This window comes from Epinephelus lanceolatus, chromosome 16 (genome assembly GCF_041903045.1).
Source record: "Epinephelus lanceolatus isolate andai-2023 chromosome 16, ASM4190304v1, whole genome shotgun sequence".
Classification (NCBI taxonomy): domain Eukaryota; kingdom Metazoa; phylum Chordata; class Actinopteri; order Perciformes; family Serranidae; genus Epinephelus; species Epinephelus lanceolatus.
The window spans coordinates 41,735,675-41,755,414 of record NC_135749.1 but is presented as its reverse complement, the minus strand read 5'-3'; the positions used below and the strand labels follow the sequence as shown (position 1 = coordinate 41,755,414).

General features: G+C 40.3%; 1 protein-coding gene across 1 annotated transcript in view; it reads right to left on the bottom strand.

Moving 5' to 3' along the window:
• abcf1 (ATP-binding cassette, sub-family F (GCN20), member 1) overlaps nt 1–19,740 on the bottom strand; it is a 56,517-nt gene that overhangs the window by 8,193 nt on the left and 28,584 nt on the right. The window contains exons 12-24 of the mRNA XM_033645928.2: nt 16,515–16,600; nt 16,278–16,417; nt 14,624–14,772; nt 14,460–14,543; nt 12,753–12,877; nt 10,913–11,025; nt 10,378–10,552; nt 7,384–7,458; nt 4,392–4,462; nt 4,281–4,313; nt 1,903–2,071; nt 1,760–1,824; nt 1,601–1,673 (exon numbers count right to left, since the gene is read on the bottom strand). Of these exons, the coding sequence (XP_033501819.2) occupies nt 1,601–1,673; nt 1,760–1,824; nt 1,903–2,071; nt 4,281–4,313; nt 4,392–4,462; nt 7,384–7,458; nt 10,378–10,552; nt 10,913–11,025; nt 12,753–12,877; nt 14,460–14,543; nt 14,624–14,772; nt 16,278–16,417; nt 16,515–16,600 (1,358 nt within the window). The remainder of the gene's footprint in view (nt 1–1,600; nt 1,674–1,759; nt 1,825–1,902; nt 2,072–4,280; nt 4,314–4,391; nt 4,463–7,383; nt 7,459–10,377; nt 10,553–10,912; nt 11,026–12,752; nt 12,878–14,459; nt 14,544–14,623; nt 14,773–16,277; nt 16,418–16,514; nt 16,601–19,740) is intronic.

Genomic DNA, 19,740 nt, shown 5'->3' with positions numbered 1-19,740 from the left:
CCCTCCTCTTACCAGTTTTTCACCTTAGGAGCTCTCTTAAGGCCTAAGATGCTTTGTGAATAACTTTTATCTTACCAAGGGAAAATTCTAAGAAAAATCTCAGAATTCGAGGAATTCTAAGATTTTTCTTAGAATGACGTCACTAAGAGTTACTTTTAGTCTTAGGATTCTTTGTGAATACGGGCCCAGAAATATATTCTCTCTAAAAGTCACATGATTCTGACAATAATGATACATTTGTTTTAAATTGCACAACATTAGAGAGTGCCAAAATTATCACAGTACCCTCAGTCTGCTGAGGGTTAATGATGATCACCTGGGGCCGGTTGCACCAACTGGTCTTTACTACGCCTGGTCGTAACTCCTAAGACGGTCTTTGTTGAGACCGGTCTTAAGGAGTGGACTCACACCGGTTGCACCAACAGGGCTTATGCCTGGGAAGAAGTGGAAGGTCTCCTCATCAAGGCAAAAAAAAGACGAAGAGAAAAGAAGAGAAGAGAAGAGAAATCATCCAACTGGCGGGGGTCCCCCGCCAAAACCTCAATTTACAGTGACATCATTGTTGATGTATTTGGGGAGGAATCCCCTGCCTTCACTGGTTTGGATGGCTTGGCATGTTGCAGCCCAACACAAACTGTAAATCCGGTGACAGCTCTTCAATAAGTTCAAACAGATCTCTCCTACCGAATCGAAACCTCTCAATCAGCTCCCATTGCGTCTGTCCCGAATTAATCTCTCCTGTCTAAATGCCCGCTCATTGTACAGACGGTGGATGAGACGTGTCGTTATCAAGCTGCACTCTCTGCGCTCTAGAGCGCATGAGCGAAGCTTGATAATGACCTTACACCTGCTCTTGACTAGGCGTAAGATTTATGCCTGGTATTGGTGAGAAGGCGGCTTAAGCCTAGATGGTGCAACCAGCGTAACTGACTTAGAACACCAAGTTGACCGACTTAGCTTAAGACCAGGCATAAGCCCTGTTGGTGCAACCGGCCCCAGGGGACACTCATTAGTCTGTTCCAATGTGTCTTCACTAAATGCTAGGGAGGACTCTTGCCTTGGCAGGATCCTTCCCTTGGAGGAGAAACAACCACTGTCTCCACATTTAAGAGCAGACTTAAGACTTTCCTCTTTGATGAAGCTTATAGTTAGGGTTGGCTCAGGCTTGCCTTGGACGCCTCCCTAGTTAGGCTGATATAGGCCTAGTCCGCGGGGGACTTTCTATGATACACTGAGCTCCTTTTCTCCTTCTCTCTGTCGCTCTCTCTCTCTGCTTTGCTAACACTCATGTCCTGTTACTACATCTCGCTAACTCGGCCATATTGCATGTCACTAACTTGGCTTCTTCTCCGGAGCCTTTGTGCTCCACTGTCTTTTTTTCCCCTGTTGAAGTTTTTCGTTACCCGCTGTGAGGGTCCAAGGACAGAGGGATGTCGTTTGCTTTTAATTCCCTGAGGCATATTGTGATTTGTGATATTGGGCTTTACAAATAAATCTGAATTGAAATTGAATTGAAGTAGATTTTTATCTCATCAGTTGCTGGTGGACTCCTCATGTATAAAAAGCAAATTGAGAAGTCTAACAGAAACACTCTTCTTACCGCCTTTATATTCATTGATGGCCTCTGATAAGGCATCTATTGACTCGATGTCCAAATTGTTCGTGGGTTCATCCTGTGAGAGAGAAATAAGTTAGTCGGTCATAGAATTAAATTGGGTAGTACATTGGCAGTGTGGATAAAAGGTTCAGTGGCCCTTACCAAGATCAGTACATCAGGCTGACGACAGGACAGTTCAGCAAACACTACTCTGGCCTTCTGACCACCTGTTACAGATAAATTCAGACACAATGTCAGAAAATGTTCCCTTCGTGTCAGCTGATGGCAAATGTTCATGTTCATACCAGACAGTTTGGAGATCTGAATGGTGTGGGCGTGGCTCTCAAGGCCAAAACGTCCCAGGCACTTCCTGCTGTCCTGGTAGGGAAGGTTAAAGTTCCTCATCAGGTACTCTGTGGCAGTCTCCTCCATGTTCAACTGATCAGCATACTGCTGATTAAAAAAGCCCACTTTCTGTAGGCACACAAAAGACCCAAGTTACAACTCTTCTTCTGATCTCATTTACCAAAATAAACAGAAGTTGTTGCTGTCTAACACTGTGTTCACACTGTACAAAAGGTAATTAAGAGAGCGGCTAAAAAGCTAGTCATACAGAGGAGTCAGTTATTGTAAGTTTAATTGGATTTGACTTTGTGAAAAATTTAAATTCTTTACAAATGTAAATTGTTTCCTTCATTGTTGTACATTGACTTCAGAAAGTATTAAGACCCCCTCACTGTTTTCACACTTTGTGTGGTAGATTTAATTTTACATGGATAAAATTGCCATTTTGCCCATTACTTATGTAAATGAGAGAATTCAGTTTTTGATATTTTTACTTTGTCATTATGGGTTACTGAGTGTAAACTGATGGGTAAAAAGGGCGAAGTGAGATATGTGTATTTTTGCTCTAAAAGAGATTTTAGATTTGTATAACAGACATAATTCCACAATTTTTATGTGTTTCATTGATGCCTCTAAGGCCTTTGATCATGTAAACCATGAAAAATTCTTTTATAAATTGCAAAACAGAGGGGTTCCCACATCTCTTGTAAGAATCCTGTTTTTTTGGTATGCACACCAGTCAATGTATGTGAAATGGGGTGATTTTATATCTGCTCCATTCAATGTATGCAATGGAGTTAGGCAGGGGGGCATTTTATCTCCCTTTCTTTTTAATATTTACATGGACGAGTTATCCAACCAGCTAAACAGCTGTAGAACAGTCTGTATGGTTGGTGACACCATTATCAACCACATGATGTACACAGATGATCTGGTTATCCTGTGTTTGTATAGCGCTGGTCTTCAACAGTTACTAAGAGTATGCTCTCAATATAGCTCTGACTTGGATATTAAATATAATGGAAAAAAGAGTAATATTATGATAGTCAGAAGCAAGGAAGACAATAAATCGTCATTTCCTGCCTTCTCTCTCTCTGGTACTGTCCTCAAAATATGTGAAGAGGTTAAATATTTAGGACATTATCTAACTGATGACCTGTCTGATGATAGGGACATTCAAAGACAATACCGAATAATGTATACACAGGCTAATATGTTGAAACGCAAATTTATTATGTGCTCATTGTCTGTGAAGACCACTCTTTTTAAAACTTTTTGCACCCCAGTGTATACTGCCCACTTGTAGCGGCGCTACAAAAGTAGCAGTATACAGAAACTCAAGGTGGCATATAATGATGGCATGAGGATGCTGCTTAAAGTGCCAAGAAGGAGCAGTGCAAGCCAAATGTTTGTCAGTGTTGGTGTATCTACATGTCCTGCTGTACTCAGGAATCTCACGTACAGTTGTATCTGTAGGATATCTGAGTCACCAAACAGCATAATTTCAGCACTTGCAAATCTTGTACGGTTAGGTTCACCTCAAGGCTTTTGAACCATTGGCGTTTTAGTTTATATGCAAATATTTGATATTTTTGTATCTGTCTGTCCTTTTATTGTGTCTTGTATTTTTATTGTACTGTACTATGGACTGCCTCTGTGTCCGGAATAAAGTGTTGAATTGAATTGAATTGATCCATTCAGAATTACATCTACAACACACTAAAGGGTGCAAAAAGTGAAGGGGTTGAGTTCTTGCTAAAGCCACTGTATGTAAACAGCTCATTGATAAGGCTTTCATCATCACTGACAGCACTCTGCCTGGTCCTCATACTGGCCAAAATATATGTACAGTCACCAGCGCCATTTTCTGCAAAAACATAATGTACAAAGCTTTACATATCTGCTTTGTTTCTCCAGCACACATGTTCTTACAATCAGCGACTTTTCAAGCAGGCTGTTGTTACAGTATTTTCTATTCAAAAGAGGTGGTCAGTAAGATGCCAGCACACTGAAGTTATCCACAGTTGAACCTTTGCCATCAACACCGAGATACACTGGCACACAGCTCCTTTTATTGTAATTAATGTAGCTTTGTTTCATAAATACAAGTTTCATCTGGCAAGTACACCTTGTGTCTGACAGGCTGTTCTTTAACAGCGGCATCCATCATTAACTCTTGGGTCATGTTAGGCCATGTCAACACACTGAAATGATGAACACATAATGAAACCAGCGCCAGAACAGTAAATGTTACGAACACAGTGACACAGTGTGAGCATAAAGTTAATAGTGTACATTAAGTATTTTAGGAGTCAAACATCAACAGTAAGTTACTTACCAAGCGATGATTCTTCCTCATTTCACCTTTAGTCTAAAAAAGAAACATCAGTTACCTCAGTAGTACATATAGTTGAGTAAAATTCTATTTCTTGCATATCTACACACTTACAGGATTTAATTTCCCAGTGAGCAGCAGCAGCAGGGTACTCTTCCCAACACCATTGGGTCCAACTATACAAACTAAAGAGAGGAAGAAAACAAGTCACGTCAGTGAGCGGTTGGGTCAGTACATCAGGATGTGGTCAGCATCAGACTAAGCAAACCACAAGAACAATAAAGGGAAGATTGGAAGATAAACTCAGGGTATATGCAGGAATCCTGAGGTTAATTTCAATACCTTTTTAGGACCTTTTTTTAAGACCTTCTAAAAAAACCTTAAGACCTCATCGCCACTTCAAGCTGTTGTTAGCAGCAACGCATCTTTAACTTACTAAGCAGTTGTAGTTTGCAATTAAATCTATGGAGCACAAACATATAACAGAACTCGGATAAGATGAGAAGGAATAAAGCTTGAAAGAATATATTAAACGAAAGGCAGGTTTATTAAAATACACCTTAGGTCATAACAAATAACACAGCTCTACAGCTCAACATCAGCTATTCAAGGCCAACTTGCTGAAAACAACAATAACTTGGTGAAATTACAATATTACACCAGTATTTGCAATAGGCTTCCCGGTTGTTACCTTCGACTGTCTTTATCCAATCTTTAAACTCTGGCATCTCCAGCCAGGAGTCAGCAAACTTGCATTTCCCCATTTTTATTGTCTTTGCTCCTTTGTTTGGCGCCTGGACGTGCGCCGTCGCGTGATGTCGCACAGGTACGCGCATGGCCCCGAGTGGCAGTCCAAATGTGCCTACCTACACATCATTGTTTGTAATAGTCGCGAGGAGGAAAATAAATTATACATTCATGGATACTTTTTGTCAAAGCTTGAATGCCAAGAAAATTTAATACTTCATAAAATCGTGATTAAGACTTTTTAATACTTTTTAATTGTGCTGCAAGATTAATTTAATCGCAATCGCGATGTCAGGCTGTGCGATTACGTAACCGCATAAAAGGCTGCGATTTGCGATTTAATGTAGGCTAAATAAATGTTAATGTGTGTGCCTGTGAACGTGACTGCCTCTCCTGTAGTGTGTGGAGTTTGTTGACATCACGCCCACAAGCTATCCTGGTGCGTGCAGCCGCCGTGCAGCAGTGACCAGGCTGAGTTGGTGGCGAAAAAACATCTGTTACATTGCGATACTTTGGATTCAGGTACGGCGACGTTGAACAGAAAGACGTGCTGTTTAAGTGTAAAAGATAAAGTCACCACCTCCCGCGGCAACATGACCAATCTATATCAGCACTCGAGACGGGACGTGGCTTTTACACAGCACGTCTTTCTGTCCAACGTTGCCGTACCTGAAAGATGTGCTGTGTAAAAGTTTAAAAGTTAAAGTCGCCACGTCCCGTGGCAACACGACCAATCTATATCAACACTTAAGACAGCACAGCACAGGGAAAAGTAGGAAGAGTGCATGCGAGAGAAAGACGAGCCGTGTAACGTTAAAGACAAAGAGACAACTGAAAGCTGCCAGAACCTCATAAAACAACATCCAAGCACAGTTAAGCAAACATTTGTAAGTGTCACAGGGAAATCATGGACTCCATAACAAATGAAAAATTGAGCAATTTTGCCTGGGTTCAGCCCACTTGACATGCTGCTGTGTTGTGCTATGACGTGACAACGCCTAAACGCAACATATGCTCGCTCCGCTGTGTGTACAGTTCCGTGCTGCGCTGCTGTGTGAGCAGCGTGTTTGACTGTGCTCAGTCTGTTGATGGTCATTGACTCACTGTCTGTCCATAACAGTAACTGTCAGGTCAGTGCCCCCCTAATATAATGTAGGGGAAACACTGAATCAATCAAAAATACTCATGATACCATTTATTTATTACATTTTATTGTAATTATATTGTAATCGCAATCGCAAATCGCGATATTGTCCACCATAATCGCAATCGCACATTTTTCCCAAATCATGCAGCACTACTTTTTAAGGGCCTTAATTATCCAACATTTGCTTTATCAACTTTTAATACTTTTTAACACCCCGCGGACACCCTGAAACTAATCTGTGATGGTGCAGTTTCTGCTTTTTCTGCCATGATCTCGACATAATTAACAGCAATTTCCTTGAGCGCATCCATATTAAGTTCCATTTACTTTGCAAAATATACTTTTTAAGGCCTTGATCACACAGAAAAGTTTTTTGCTCGCTGTTTTTGCATTGCTACGTGGTGCGCCTTGCATTTCTGTGCTCTAGGAGCCTGGCATTTTTGCTGGAGCGCTCTGAACTCCTTGAGTTGAAAAAACTTTAAATCAGAGTGGAAAAGCTCCTCACATCATCTCCGCTTTATTCCCATTGTCCAATCAGATGATTTGAGAAGCGGCCTTGTGTGGTGGTCACGACAAGAAGTTTACAGATGGTAAACAATGGAGGAGAAACTGGTGGTAGTGGCTGCTGGATATCCATAGCTATACAGCCTGACGATAGACAGCAGGTCGTCAGACTGCCCTCGAGTTATCCTAAAATATGCCTTGAAAGGGCCACCATGGATGCAAAGCTGCTGGACCAACTGATGGTACTCCCCGTGATCCACCCTCTCCATTTCCCTGTGCCCAACAAACTATTTGCTGAAAGCCTCTCACCCTCAACCAGAGCAACAGCAAGTGCCCTCTGCCTGTCCATTTTAGTAACTAATTACTGTGAAATAAATAAATAATAATCAGACTGTTTACACAGGAAGGTTAGGGTAAGGAGGTGATGGGGTGGTTGCCTGGCAACAATAAAAAGTTGCAGCAAGCGTTTTTCTTACTACTGGCATTTAATTAAAAAAAAAAAAGAAAGGGCAGTGCAGTGCACCTCACGTTTTGCAACCTGCAAAACAGTTTCTAAGTGATCAGGCCCTATTCCTCCAACCAACACATCAAGTACACAGGCAAATATGTAAACAGCACCACTCATATTACAACTGTTTGCCTGATTGTCACATGTGCGTCAATGTTCACAAAATTACTCTTCAATTATAGTAGAAGCAGCATACTTACTCCTGGAGTCCATGTCGATTCCAAAGTCCACGTTTTTGAAGAGAGGCTTTTGACCATCATAGCCAAAGTCAACACCTGCACAGGGGACAAATGATGGAGTCATTTTTTGTTTACTTTTAAACAAGTTTGCATGTTTAAATGTTTTCAGCAAGTAGTTTTTTACACACACACACACACACACACACACACACACAATGTAGAATGTTTTGTCAGGAAGACAGACAGATGTTATATGCAACAACAGTCCCTGGCCAGATTGGAACGTAGGACCTTGTGGTTAGCAGATAATTCAAACTGCTTATTAAAGATAGCTGATGGAACCTTAAAGGGATAGTGCACCCAAAAATGAAAATTCAGCCATTATCTACTCACCCATATGCCGAGGGAGGCTCAGGTGAAGTTTTAGGGTCCTCACATCCCTTACGGAGATCCAAGGGGAGAGTGGGTAGCAGCACAACTCCACCTAATGCAGGCTGGGCGCCCCAGATTAAAACGTCCAAAAAACACCTAACTGAAACCACAGAATATCTCCATGCTGCTCGTCCGTAGTGATCCAAGTGTCCTGAAGCCCCGACATAAAAAGTTGTTTGGAAAAACGTCATTTAAACTCTGTTTTTAGCCTCATTGTAACCTGTAGCTCTAACTGCCTCTCTGTGGACCGCGCTCACATGTGTGCGCTTGCACGAGACATGGGCACTGCCTTCATGTGTGCTCACGTGCTTTCGCTGGTCTTGCACGCAAGCATGCACACGTGAGATCGGTGTACACACATGCAGTTTGAGCTACAGGCTACAATGAGGCTAAAAAAGGGTTCAAATGACGTGTTTCCAAACAACTTTTTATGTCCGGGCTTCAGGACACTTGGATCACTACGGACGAGCAGTATGGAGATATTTTGTGGTTTCAGGCCCAGCCTGAATTAGGTGGAGTTGTGCTGCTACCCCCTCTCCCCTTGGATCTCCGCAAGGGATGTGAGGACTCTAAAACTTCACCTGAGCCTCCCTCAGCATATGGGTGAGTAGATAATGGCTGAATTTTCATTTTTGGGTGCACTATCCTTGTAATTACTATGAGAAAGATTCAAAACTAGATAACCTGTATGGTCACAAAGAAAAGTTGGAACGTTTATTTTATCTCAGCTTTGCCATCTACAGTGAGGCCTGGTAGTCTAGGGGTTTACGGCCAGTTTATCCAAAAATCACAATGCACATTTTTCCTCCTACCTGTGGTGCTATTTATCAGTCTAGATTGTTTTGGTGTGAGGTGCTGAGTGCTGGAGATATCGGCCACAGAGATGTGTGCCTTCTCTCCAATATATTGGAACTACATGGCACTCAGCTTGTGGTACTCAAAGCACCTAAAATATCCTTTTGAAAAACTCAACAGCTTGTCTTGCCTCTATCCAGAAATTATGACCTGGTTATTCTGATAACCCACAGTTAGCAGTCAGCAGTTCTCTCTACCTAACTACACCCGCTAACCATATCACCATGCAGAGGGAAGCGTGCATCTACTGCTAGCTCACCTGGCAGTAGATGCCTAAGCTGTAATGTGGCTAGCACCACTGAGCAAGCCAACGTTACAGCTTAGCTGAGCAGGACGCCATTAATGCTTACATCTCGTACTGTCACGTGAACAAAGCCTCTTTTCCATGAGTAGATGCACTCTTCCTTCAGCGCAATGATTCAGTTAGCAGGTGTAGTTCAAGAATAGTTCCTACATGAAACTGCACACAACAAGGTCTGCGGATTATCTTAAGAAACCAAGTCATGATTTCTGGAAAGACACATTGCTGTTGAGTTTTTCAAAAAAGTTTTTATCTGTCCTTTAGGCACCACAATTTGAGTACCATCTAGTTCCATTACACTGAAGAGAAAGCAGACATCTCTACTGCCGATATCTCCAACACTCACACCAAAACAATCTACATTAATAGAATAGCACCACAGGTATGAGGAAAACTACGTATCTTTTATTTGTGTATGAACTGTCCTTTTAAAGATCCTTCTATGAAAACCACAATGTTCCTTTTTCATATTTAGCCAAGGACCATTGTAACATGCCATTCCCCATCTTAGGTCTCAGTTTTGCTTGGGCACTCGACACTTTTGAAGAGCATAGCTTGACAGAAATTAAACAGTTGCGAGACGTTTTCAATTTATGCTTTGGCGAAAGGTTTTAGTTGTCTCCATGATAACCAGAGACCCCCTGCTTTTGTGTACAGTCCAAATCTATTTCTTTTGCTGTTTGTTAAACAGTAATCTGCACAGATAGGGGTTTAAATCACACAAATATCCCACTGTATATGTGTTTATTTATATTAATGTATGTATGTATATTTATATTCCTTGATGGATTAGCTCCCAGTCTGTCTGTGAGCAGCAGATTCCCCTAACTTGCTACGGTTGGTGGGTGCTGACAGACAGCTGCATCTGTGAACAGAGACGCTGAATGCAGGACAGAGTCGGTGTGGATTCAAAACTACTGCCTCCATGGCTTCAGCAGTAACACTAACAATCAGATTGCACAACAAATTATATTGTCCATGACATGAGAAAATTTTCCATGTATGTGATGAAAGAAAAGTGTTGAGCAACACCTTTCTCTCAAAAATACGTCATTTCTGTCAAGCAGCACTCTTCAAGAGTGTCACATGCCCAAGCATAAATTAGGCTCTTTCTCCCTTTTCTCTATTGTCAAAATATATTTCTTTAAAAAGCAGTGAAAAAGAAGCATTATTAGTTGCTCCAGTACATGACATTTACTTGACTGACAGACACAGTTATTCCCATGATGACTGAATGTTCATGGAACCAAACCATGTCGTCAGTCCTCAACTGCCTCCTCAGTTTTTAACTGTTATCTCAGTTTCAGATCTGAGACCGTCAGTTGTCATCTTTACTGCTGAAACATTTTCTCTGCAGTTCTGAAAAAAAAAAAAAAAAAAATAGCCCCAAGCATTAAGCTGCTGCAGCAGTCTGCAAATGTCCTTACTGTGTAGTCCCAGGATGGGTGGTGAGAGAGGAGGTGGGTTGGGGAAGGTGAACTTGACAGTGTACTCTTTAGGTCTCTTCAGCAGCTCTGTTACCTCCTGGCCCTCCTCCTCCAGACCTCCCTTCTTCTTGCCTTTCTGCTGCTTTCTGGTCAGGGATTCCTTAGTTTGCTTCTCCTGAGAGGAGACATTTAGAAACATTGATGTTAGTTGCAAAAAAACAAAACAACAGCAGACAGAATGGATAGATAAAGCATCTGTGTCAACTGGGAGTTTTATGTTATTCATTTGCAAAAGACATTGAGACTTTAAAGGCATCTTCCAGTGCCATTCACTGTGAGAGAACGTGTTGGCTCTACTCATTCATGAAGTAACACAACTTGCCCCTTTGACAGAGCTTGAATGATTGTATTTCGTTTCATTGTTCCTTCAATTTATATCAAGAGATTGGGTTTCTCTTTAAAGTCTTGTTTATTTTGTTCTGGGTCACCTTTCAGATTTATAAAAACTGGACCCTGGTGGGACAGTCATACTCACAGCCTGTTTGGTGGACTTGCCACCAGCCTTCAGGTCTTTTAGTTTCTTCTCCTGCTTGTCATACTGTTTCTGCAGTTCTTTCTGCTTCTGCCCGTACATCTTCTTGAAGGTCACTTAAAGAAAAGTGAAAAACACTGAGTAATGTAAGGCAGAATTTCCAGTATCAGCTTTCAGCTGTGTGTATGTTTTACTCCATGTAACCACAATGCTTACCCAGTCCTGTACTAGCCCAATACAAAAATATGCAATAAAACTACACCCTATTTTCAACACAAACTTGTACAATTAAGTCACTCTCCAGATTAAATTTCAAGATCCATTAAACTCATCCTTCAGACATATTTTACAGAATGTACAATACACATTAATTTATTAGTTTTGTTTAGCACGATTTTCCCACATAAAAAGTGAACATACTCTGACAAGGGGCTGAAAGCTACAGAGCCTCTAAAAACCCGGAAACTAACATATCTTGTGCACATAAGTTATTACCATTTGGTAACAAATGATCACCTTGTGTGTAAAAGATAACTTGTTCCCACAAGATAATTTATTTTAACAAGATGTAACTTGTTCCCTCAAGATAAAAACATTTTCCCCAAAGATAAATTGTTTTAACAATATATAACTTGTTCCCACAAGATATTAACTTGTTCCCACTAGACGTAACTTGTTTTCACAAGATAAGAACTTGTTCTTGCAAAATAACTTGTTTTAACAAGACATAACCTGTTCCCTCAAGATAACTTTTTCCCCACAAAATAAGACTTTGTTTTTACCAGATAACTTGTTTTAATAAGACTTACCTTGTTTCAACAAGATTATAACATTCCCACAAGATAAAAAAAATATCACCCTTTGGGATTTAAGTGGTTCCATAGAAAACACATCTACTCTTTTTCTGAGATATTCTAGATCTGGCACTGTACCCTGCCCACCAGCCCCCTGCCAGCAGCAGGTTTCACGTTTGACTTTCTCCAACGCTAGCACAGTGCTACAAGGCCTAACCTGGGCTGGTGAAAGAGTAGCACTCATCAGGCTAGCTAGCGTTAGAGGACACATCTGAGAGATTTAGCTGAACATGTTTACACCTCAATCATACTAAGATGAGAATTCTGTTGTGCAACTAGCAGATATATCAGAATGGTAGCAGTCATTAGCATCTTATGTTTATTATGTTTGTTAGCTTGTAGGCTTTTGGGTTAATTGGCAGTGGCTGCCAACATGCAATAGTACCTGCTACAATGTTGCAGTGTTCCTATTGGTCTGCTTTACATCTAAAAACTGCATACTCAGTGTTTGCTGGCAAATTTTTCACCATGCTAATGCTAACTCAAATCCTCTCAGTGATTCAGGTTTCTTTGCCAGTGTTGTGATAAAGTCTGTTCCCTCATTGAAATGTGTTTCCCATATCAGACAAAGACTGGCTTTTATCTTAATCTAGCTTGCTTGAGGACATCGCACAGACATTGCCCTCTTCGCATTTGTATTGTGTATTGTTTATACATGCTGGCACTTTAAAGGAGTAGCTCTCCTATCTTGTTATACAGGAATGCATAATGACAATAAAGGCTATTCTATTCTATTCTATTCTATTCGGAATGTGAGAACATCTCTCTAGTAACAAACTGTGCACAGATGCAAGTCAGTATTAAGTAAGGGGACTTTTAAGATGGACATTTTCCTACTTGGATGAAATAAAGTCCTGGCTATTAAACAAAGCTGACAAACCAAATAGAGTTTAAAAAAATGAAGAGAATTTAATCTATGTTAAGAGTCATGTTAATTTAAACAATGCATATCCCTTATCTGTGAGATATTGCTTTAAATTGATACTTACAGTAGTTCCCTCTGTAATAATAGAGTTTCTGGTTGTCTAAGTGGATGATATCTGTACACACATCATCAAGGAAACTCTGGTCATGGGAAACTATAAGAAGAGTCTTCTTCCAACCTTGAAGGTAGCTGTAAGTGAAAAAGAGAATAACATTTTGCGAAGGCCACATCCACACTTTTAAGCTTTAAAACTGCTTTTTAAAGACAAAAACAATCTCTACACACAAGCATTTGTTTTGTTTTTTTTTTAGATATTTTTTTGGGCATTTTGCCTTTAATGGACAGGACAGCCAAGTGTGAAAGGGGGAGAGAGAGGGGGGATGACATGCACCAAAGGACCACAGGCTGGACTCGAACCCGGGCCCTGTGGCAACAGCCTTGTACATGGGGCGTCTGCTCTATCCACAAGCATTTTAGTACATTGGGCAATGCGCATGCCGATGTAAACAGGAAGCAGATTGTCTGTTCTGTGGTTGGTTGCTTAATAACAGTAAATACTATGGAGATGGTGAAAAGTAACACCAGGGATTTCTTTACTTGGAGTGACGATGAGGTGGAACTGTTCCTGAAGTAACACATTAGTATGTGGAGGTCAAGGCAAGTAAGCAAATACTGTGACATATAAGAGTGGTACCGGGAACTCATGGCCATAGGAAAGGAGTGCCCACACGAGAAGGTTAAAATTCGCATAAGGTATGTGTCATTTTTTCCAAATGTCTATTTTTGCCCGTCCAGACTAAAATGCAGCCCCAGAGTTTTCAAACTGCAACAGGGTCAGCAGCATTTTCAACCGTCTTCATTTTAGAGGTTCCAAATTGCCAGAGTAATGTAACATAAATGTAACAATAGCTTTGTATTTTGAAATGAGAAAAACAAATTAGTGTAGATCCAGCCTAAGGGACCAGTGAAGATGCTTCAAAAGCAACATATTCCAAACCATGAGTGTAGTACTTAACATGATGAGTGATGAAACTGTGATACTCGCCGAAAAATGTGATTATAGTGAATGCAAAAAGTGATAGAAGGTAAAATGTATACAATCACACAACTTGAATATAATATAAAGCAGCAGAGGAAACATTAAAAAAATCATAAAAAGTCTAAAAATATAAGTAAGTGCTAGCAATATCAAATTTGACTTTAAAAATAAGTTTGGAATTTTCAACATGTTGAGTATTTTTTGCCTTTTTTTAAACTCTTAAAGAATAAAGTATTTTGAATATTCGATACACTTATGAGAGTTAAAAGCAGCCAAATGTAAGAATGTTTTTCTGCCAAAGCAAAGAGGACAGAGGAGAAGAGGGGAAGTTAATGCTTGATAAAGTGTATCTGACCAAAATGATGAAAGCCAATTAACAGTGTGTGGATTATTTTTCCACTAAATATTCAACAGAGGGTACAGTTTTTATTTACAGTTATCACCCCAAGGTTGCCTCGTGGTATTCTGAGTGGCAGTGATGGAATCAGAGAGTAAATAGCTGTCTATACTGCCAGGAATCCTGTTGTTACATGGAAAGCCTGAAGCAGCAAAATGAGTCTATTGACCTATAAAAATATCCATTGCCTTCATTACTGGTTCCAACTCTGCTTAGCTAAGTTAACTTCCCTCATTCACAGACCAACATCCTTCCCAATTAAAAAAACCTACCAGTATTAAATACTCAGTGATATGATTCAGGGAAACACATGACATTGAAGAGCTGCTTCATACTTGTTGAGCCAGATGACGGCGTTAAGGTCCAGGTGGTTGGTGGGTTCATCCAGCATCAGTAGAGTGGGTTCCATGAACAGAGCTCTGTGGGCACAGAAGGTATGAGTGAGTGAAAAAAAAGAACTTCTGACAAATGGATATTGGACCAGTTTGTAATGGTGTACCTAGCGAGGGAGACTCTCATTCTCCACCCTCCAGAGAACCTCTTGGTGGGTCTGTTCTGCATCTCAGGTGTAAATGACAGGCCAGCCAGGATCCTTCTGGCCTTGGCCTCTGCTGCTGCAGCTCCGATTGCCCTTAGCTCTTCATAAACCTGTCAAGGGGTACAAACACTGAGACAGGTCAAGAGACACGAGCCTTCACATGATCATGCTGGTTGTAAACAAGTCAACAGTTAATCCAAATTATTTAACCCACTTTTTTGGAGGTCAAACTGAAGGTGAGTCACCTGAAATGTCACTAATAAACCGTCATTGCACGGGGAAACTGCAAAATTACAGCAAGCACAGTTCAATGAGACTGAACCATTAGGTCTGTTAACTGTGATGCATGTTTACAACCAACAGTTTGGCGAGTCAACTTCCTATTTGCCTTTATTTTCTTTCCAGATATGTTTGGCTAACCTCCAGGTTTGTTTCCAACCTGTCTGCTTATCTGAATGGTTGTCTGTCTTGACCTTTCAGACTCCTTTTTAGTGAATTCACTGCGTTTCAAGACCTCAGCAATTCATTTGGCAAGTAAGAATTTATTATTACTGATAGCAATCATGGCCACAAATACAAAACTTTTCCATGCTGTATGCTGGAGTTATCCATTAAAGCTGTATTAACAGATTTTTTGTCAACTTGGGGGCAGCAGGACAAGCCAAAACCCAACATTGACATTTTATCACTTTGTACAGCTGATATGGTGAACATTTACCCATTTTTACATCCAGAAGACACAGAACAACAGTAGCCGTCATTTGGAGTCATAATTAAGTCCACCTGACACATTTAAGTGTAATATTCTCTCCCTTTTAGCTCTGTTTAGGTCTCCAACAACTGCTGAAGAATATATCTGTCTCTTCAGCTGCCAAATGTTCCACTATGAGTACTAGCCAATCTCTGACTGTGTCTACCTGCTGTCTGCAACTGAGCAGGTAGCATACACAAGGTTTATCAGAGCTTTCTTACTGAAAACAGCTGCCTGCTGCTGCTAGAAACCAGGCTGCTGCACTGAAAGGTAACCAAAACAGTAAATTTGCCAAACAAACAAACAAACAAACAAACAAACAAAAAAGAGTGAAAAGGTGACTACAGGAATACCAGATCTTGCCAGATCTCTGGTCCCCTTGCAATGCTTCTCTGGAAGAATTCCATATGATAACTCTCTCTCTTCATGAGACAGCTTTTTTTTTTATTTAAACACTTACTGTCAAGCAGCAAAGTCGGGAAATGTTGGGTTTTTATCAGCAATAACTTAACGACTCCTATACAGCTTCATGAAACAGTAAAATAAAACATGTGAAAATACAAACACTTATAAGTTGTGCACTCATGTAAACACACCACAAACTACAGCATCAGCTTCGTGCACCAGTTTATAACCTACTGAAGACATAACCACATACAAGATTAGTGAGTATTTGCTATCTTCCTACAGTTTGTACTATCCAAACAGAAAACACTTTTTATACATGCTGTTCGCAACCAAGGACCAGGTCATATATCCACGCAGAAATATGGACACTCGGACACAACAGAGTTCAGACCTTGTGCATCCGATCACAAAAGTCACACTAAAATGATGACAGTAACCCTCACTCAACTCACTCACCTTCTCCAGCCTCTCAGCCACACTGTCTTCTCCCTTCTCGAGACGAGCCTGGAGCTGTCTCTCCTCCTCCAGAAGCTTCAGGCGGCGGGTGTCTGCCTTCAGCACCGCCTGCACCGCCGGTGTGTCATCAGCTACCACCTCTAACATAAACACAAGTACATGACAGAGTCAGTGGGTGACAACCACATGGACAGAGACAGAGAAATGATGGAGAGCACAGACAGACAGGTCACTTACCCTGTTCACACAGCAGCACATCAATGTTGGGGGGAATACTAAGAGCTCTGTTGGCTATGTGTTTCAGTAATGTGGTCTTTCCTTTGCTGAAAGATGAGACAAAGACAACTGAACCAGGGTTTACACTAGACTTTTTTGGCAGCCAAAATGGCTGTTAATTTTACATAATTCTGTCCATATAGATTAACTACTGGACATATGTTTTAAATAGCCAAAAATAGTGTTCTTTTAAACAGCAATAAAACACAGATGTTATAATCCTTTCTGCATTCCACGTCCGTCAAATTAATTAACTTTAAAACAAGACAGCCTTAATGACAAAGTGGTTTACTGAACACAGTGACTAATCAGAGAATATGAGTGGCAGAGGCAAAGGAGGAAAAGGATTTGGTACGGAAAGCACCAAGCATCACTGTAACGTTGTATATGACAACATCCAGGGAATTACAAAGTCACCATCTGCCATCTGACTTGCTGTGTTGTTATTTATTTGACATATTTCCTGGCAGACATTTTGACCATTGAGATTTTTATCTGCTGGACAACTCTGTCTGATACCGCCAAAGAGGTGCCATATGCCAGCTGACATTAACCCTGAGATGAACACTTAATCAGTATACATTAGTACATTACATTTGCTTCTATTACAACTCAACCTGGTTAATGGGCATACCACAAGGAAACCTGCACTGGGCTCTTCATATTTAATATATTTGTCTGTATTTTCCATGATCTATTAAAAAGCATATAATGCTGAAAGAATGCAGACACTGTTTTCAATATACATATGTATTTATTATGTTTTTTATGTACATAGCATTGTCTCAGTTATCAGACAGTCAAGCTAACGCCTGCCACCGTAAAGATTAACAGCGGACCGAGCCCAGCCAAGAATTTATGAGACGCTGTCAATTTTGCCGCCCAACTCCGAGAAAGAAAAGAGAATCACCCAGGCTGTGGTAGCTTTCATAGCGAAGGATCTACGGCCTTCCTCGGTCGTTGAAAACTCCAAGTTTCGCCACCTGTTGAAGACGTTGGAGCCAAGGGCATAGGAACCAATATTGGAGACAGGCGCATTTGTCCCACTCAAAAATTATACCGCGGAGGAGAAAAATATCTTATTTTGAAATCTCAAGGCAATTGAATCAAATGCAACTGGACTTAGTTTTGTCTTAGAAGACGTTTCACCTCTTATCCAAGAGGCTTCATCAGTTCATGCTTTTCTGACTAGGCTGGAACTAGTCTGACAAACTGGTGTGGAAAAAAACAGGTATTTAACCTCTGAGGAGTTCTTCACGAGGCCAATGATGTTATTGGTTCGTTAGTGCTCCAATGTGTGTCAACGACGGTCGTTGAAACTCCTGCTGCAACGGTGGTCGTTGGGGTCATTAGAGTCACATGAAGCCACATTTGAAATCTCTAACTCACTTGCTTTTATTTTGAAAGCACAACACAGCGTCACTGCACCCCCTCCACCGGCTCTGAGTGTTTGAGAGGCGAGTCAGGACACAGCGGCCTGCAGGCGACAGAGATTTAAGATGAAACGATAGCAGCAGCTCAGTGTTAGCGCTTTCTTTCTTATGGGAAAGAAAAGAAAGAAAGACAATGTGAGTTGGTAATAATTTTGTCCAGGAGGACAATCATATTTTCTATCTAGACCTGTTGATGTTGAGCTGACGTTGTGATTCATCATCTAGGCTAACTTGTACACTCTGGCTAGGTAATCTTTAATGTTGTTACTATTAACTTTACTAGCTTACGTTGGTTGGTGAAAAATATGATAGACTTTCCAATAACAAAGAAAAGCTATTTGACACTAAATATTTAAGGTTTTTGTAAAACAACTTGATTGTTCTATTAACCCATGTAACTTGAAAATGAGTACACACCTCCAATATCTAGAAAGGAGTTAGTATGTCTGTGTGTTTTTCGCTCGTTCTTGGCTTTCCCATCAGTATTTTTCTATACCTTATTCATGTCAACTGCTTTCATATTAGAGATCAGATGAAGTTCACCTAGCAATTGACAGATAGAAAGGGCGAGGCAGGGAGAGCCAGCACTTCAGAGTTGCAGGTAGGTCATACGTGCTATATAAAGGGTTAGGTGATATATTCAAAACTCATGCTTAGCTGCCACAGAAGTTATTGTCAGTGAATTGTTAAACAAATTAATCAAGCAATTTGAAAGTGATCAGTAACATCATCGTCACTGATTGAGATATGTCAAAAAAAAAAGTTCAAGTATTTTCTTTTACATTTTTTCATGAATTAAGATGGATATAAAAAGAGTAATTGGTAGAAATAAACCATCACCAAATCTCAGTATCATTTATAAAATATTTTTTCTCTGTTCTTTGTAAAAAAAATATTTAGCTATTTTTGTATGTTGTGCATATAGATAAGAGTGCGTAAGTCATGTATTTGAATGCATGCATTCATAATGTTTTTAGTGTCAGTCTTTCTAGTATTCAGCACTGACTTGTACCTGTATCAGATTATAAGATCTGTGGTACTTCATATATCTCTGTATACTAAGAAAATACATAGGAAACACATGTAAATGTTGTCTGTTTATGATGAGAACATAAATCTGTTGTTACAATAGAATAATATAAATAATATAAATTTGAAGTTGACTTTGTTGGTAAAATGACGCATTCTGAACCACTTCAGGGCTAAAATGAGCTTTTCTTTGTTTAGAAAAAAAATATGGTGCTAAATATTTAAAAAAAGCAGCCTTTTCAACATTTGGGGCATTTTGTTTTTGAAAGCAAATTGTTTTATATGCCATTCAGTGACATTTCCCATACCTGGCAGACATATTTCTACTCAAACCATTTACGGATCTGTCACGTTTCCGACATGTGTCCCCCCCCAATGTTAAACTCATTCCTACGCCCTTGGTTGGAGCCACGGTATAATCTACCATCACGTAGCCACTTTACAGAAAAGGTCATACCTGCACTTTACAACGACACCAAACCCCAGGTAATGTTGTCAATGAGCCAAGCCAGTCGATTAGCCATAACATGTGATTCCTGGATTTCTGTCGCGACGGAGTCCTATGTAACAGTAACGGTACATTACGTTACCAGATTTTCAATCAATCAATTTTATTTATAAAGCCCAATATCACAAATCACAATTTGCCTCACAGGGCTTTACAGCATATGACATCCCTCTGTCCTTAGGACCCTCACAGTGGATAAGGATAAGGAGAATTTTGT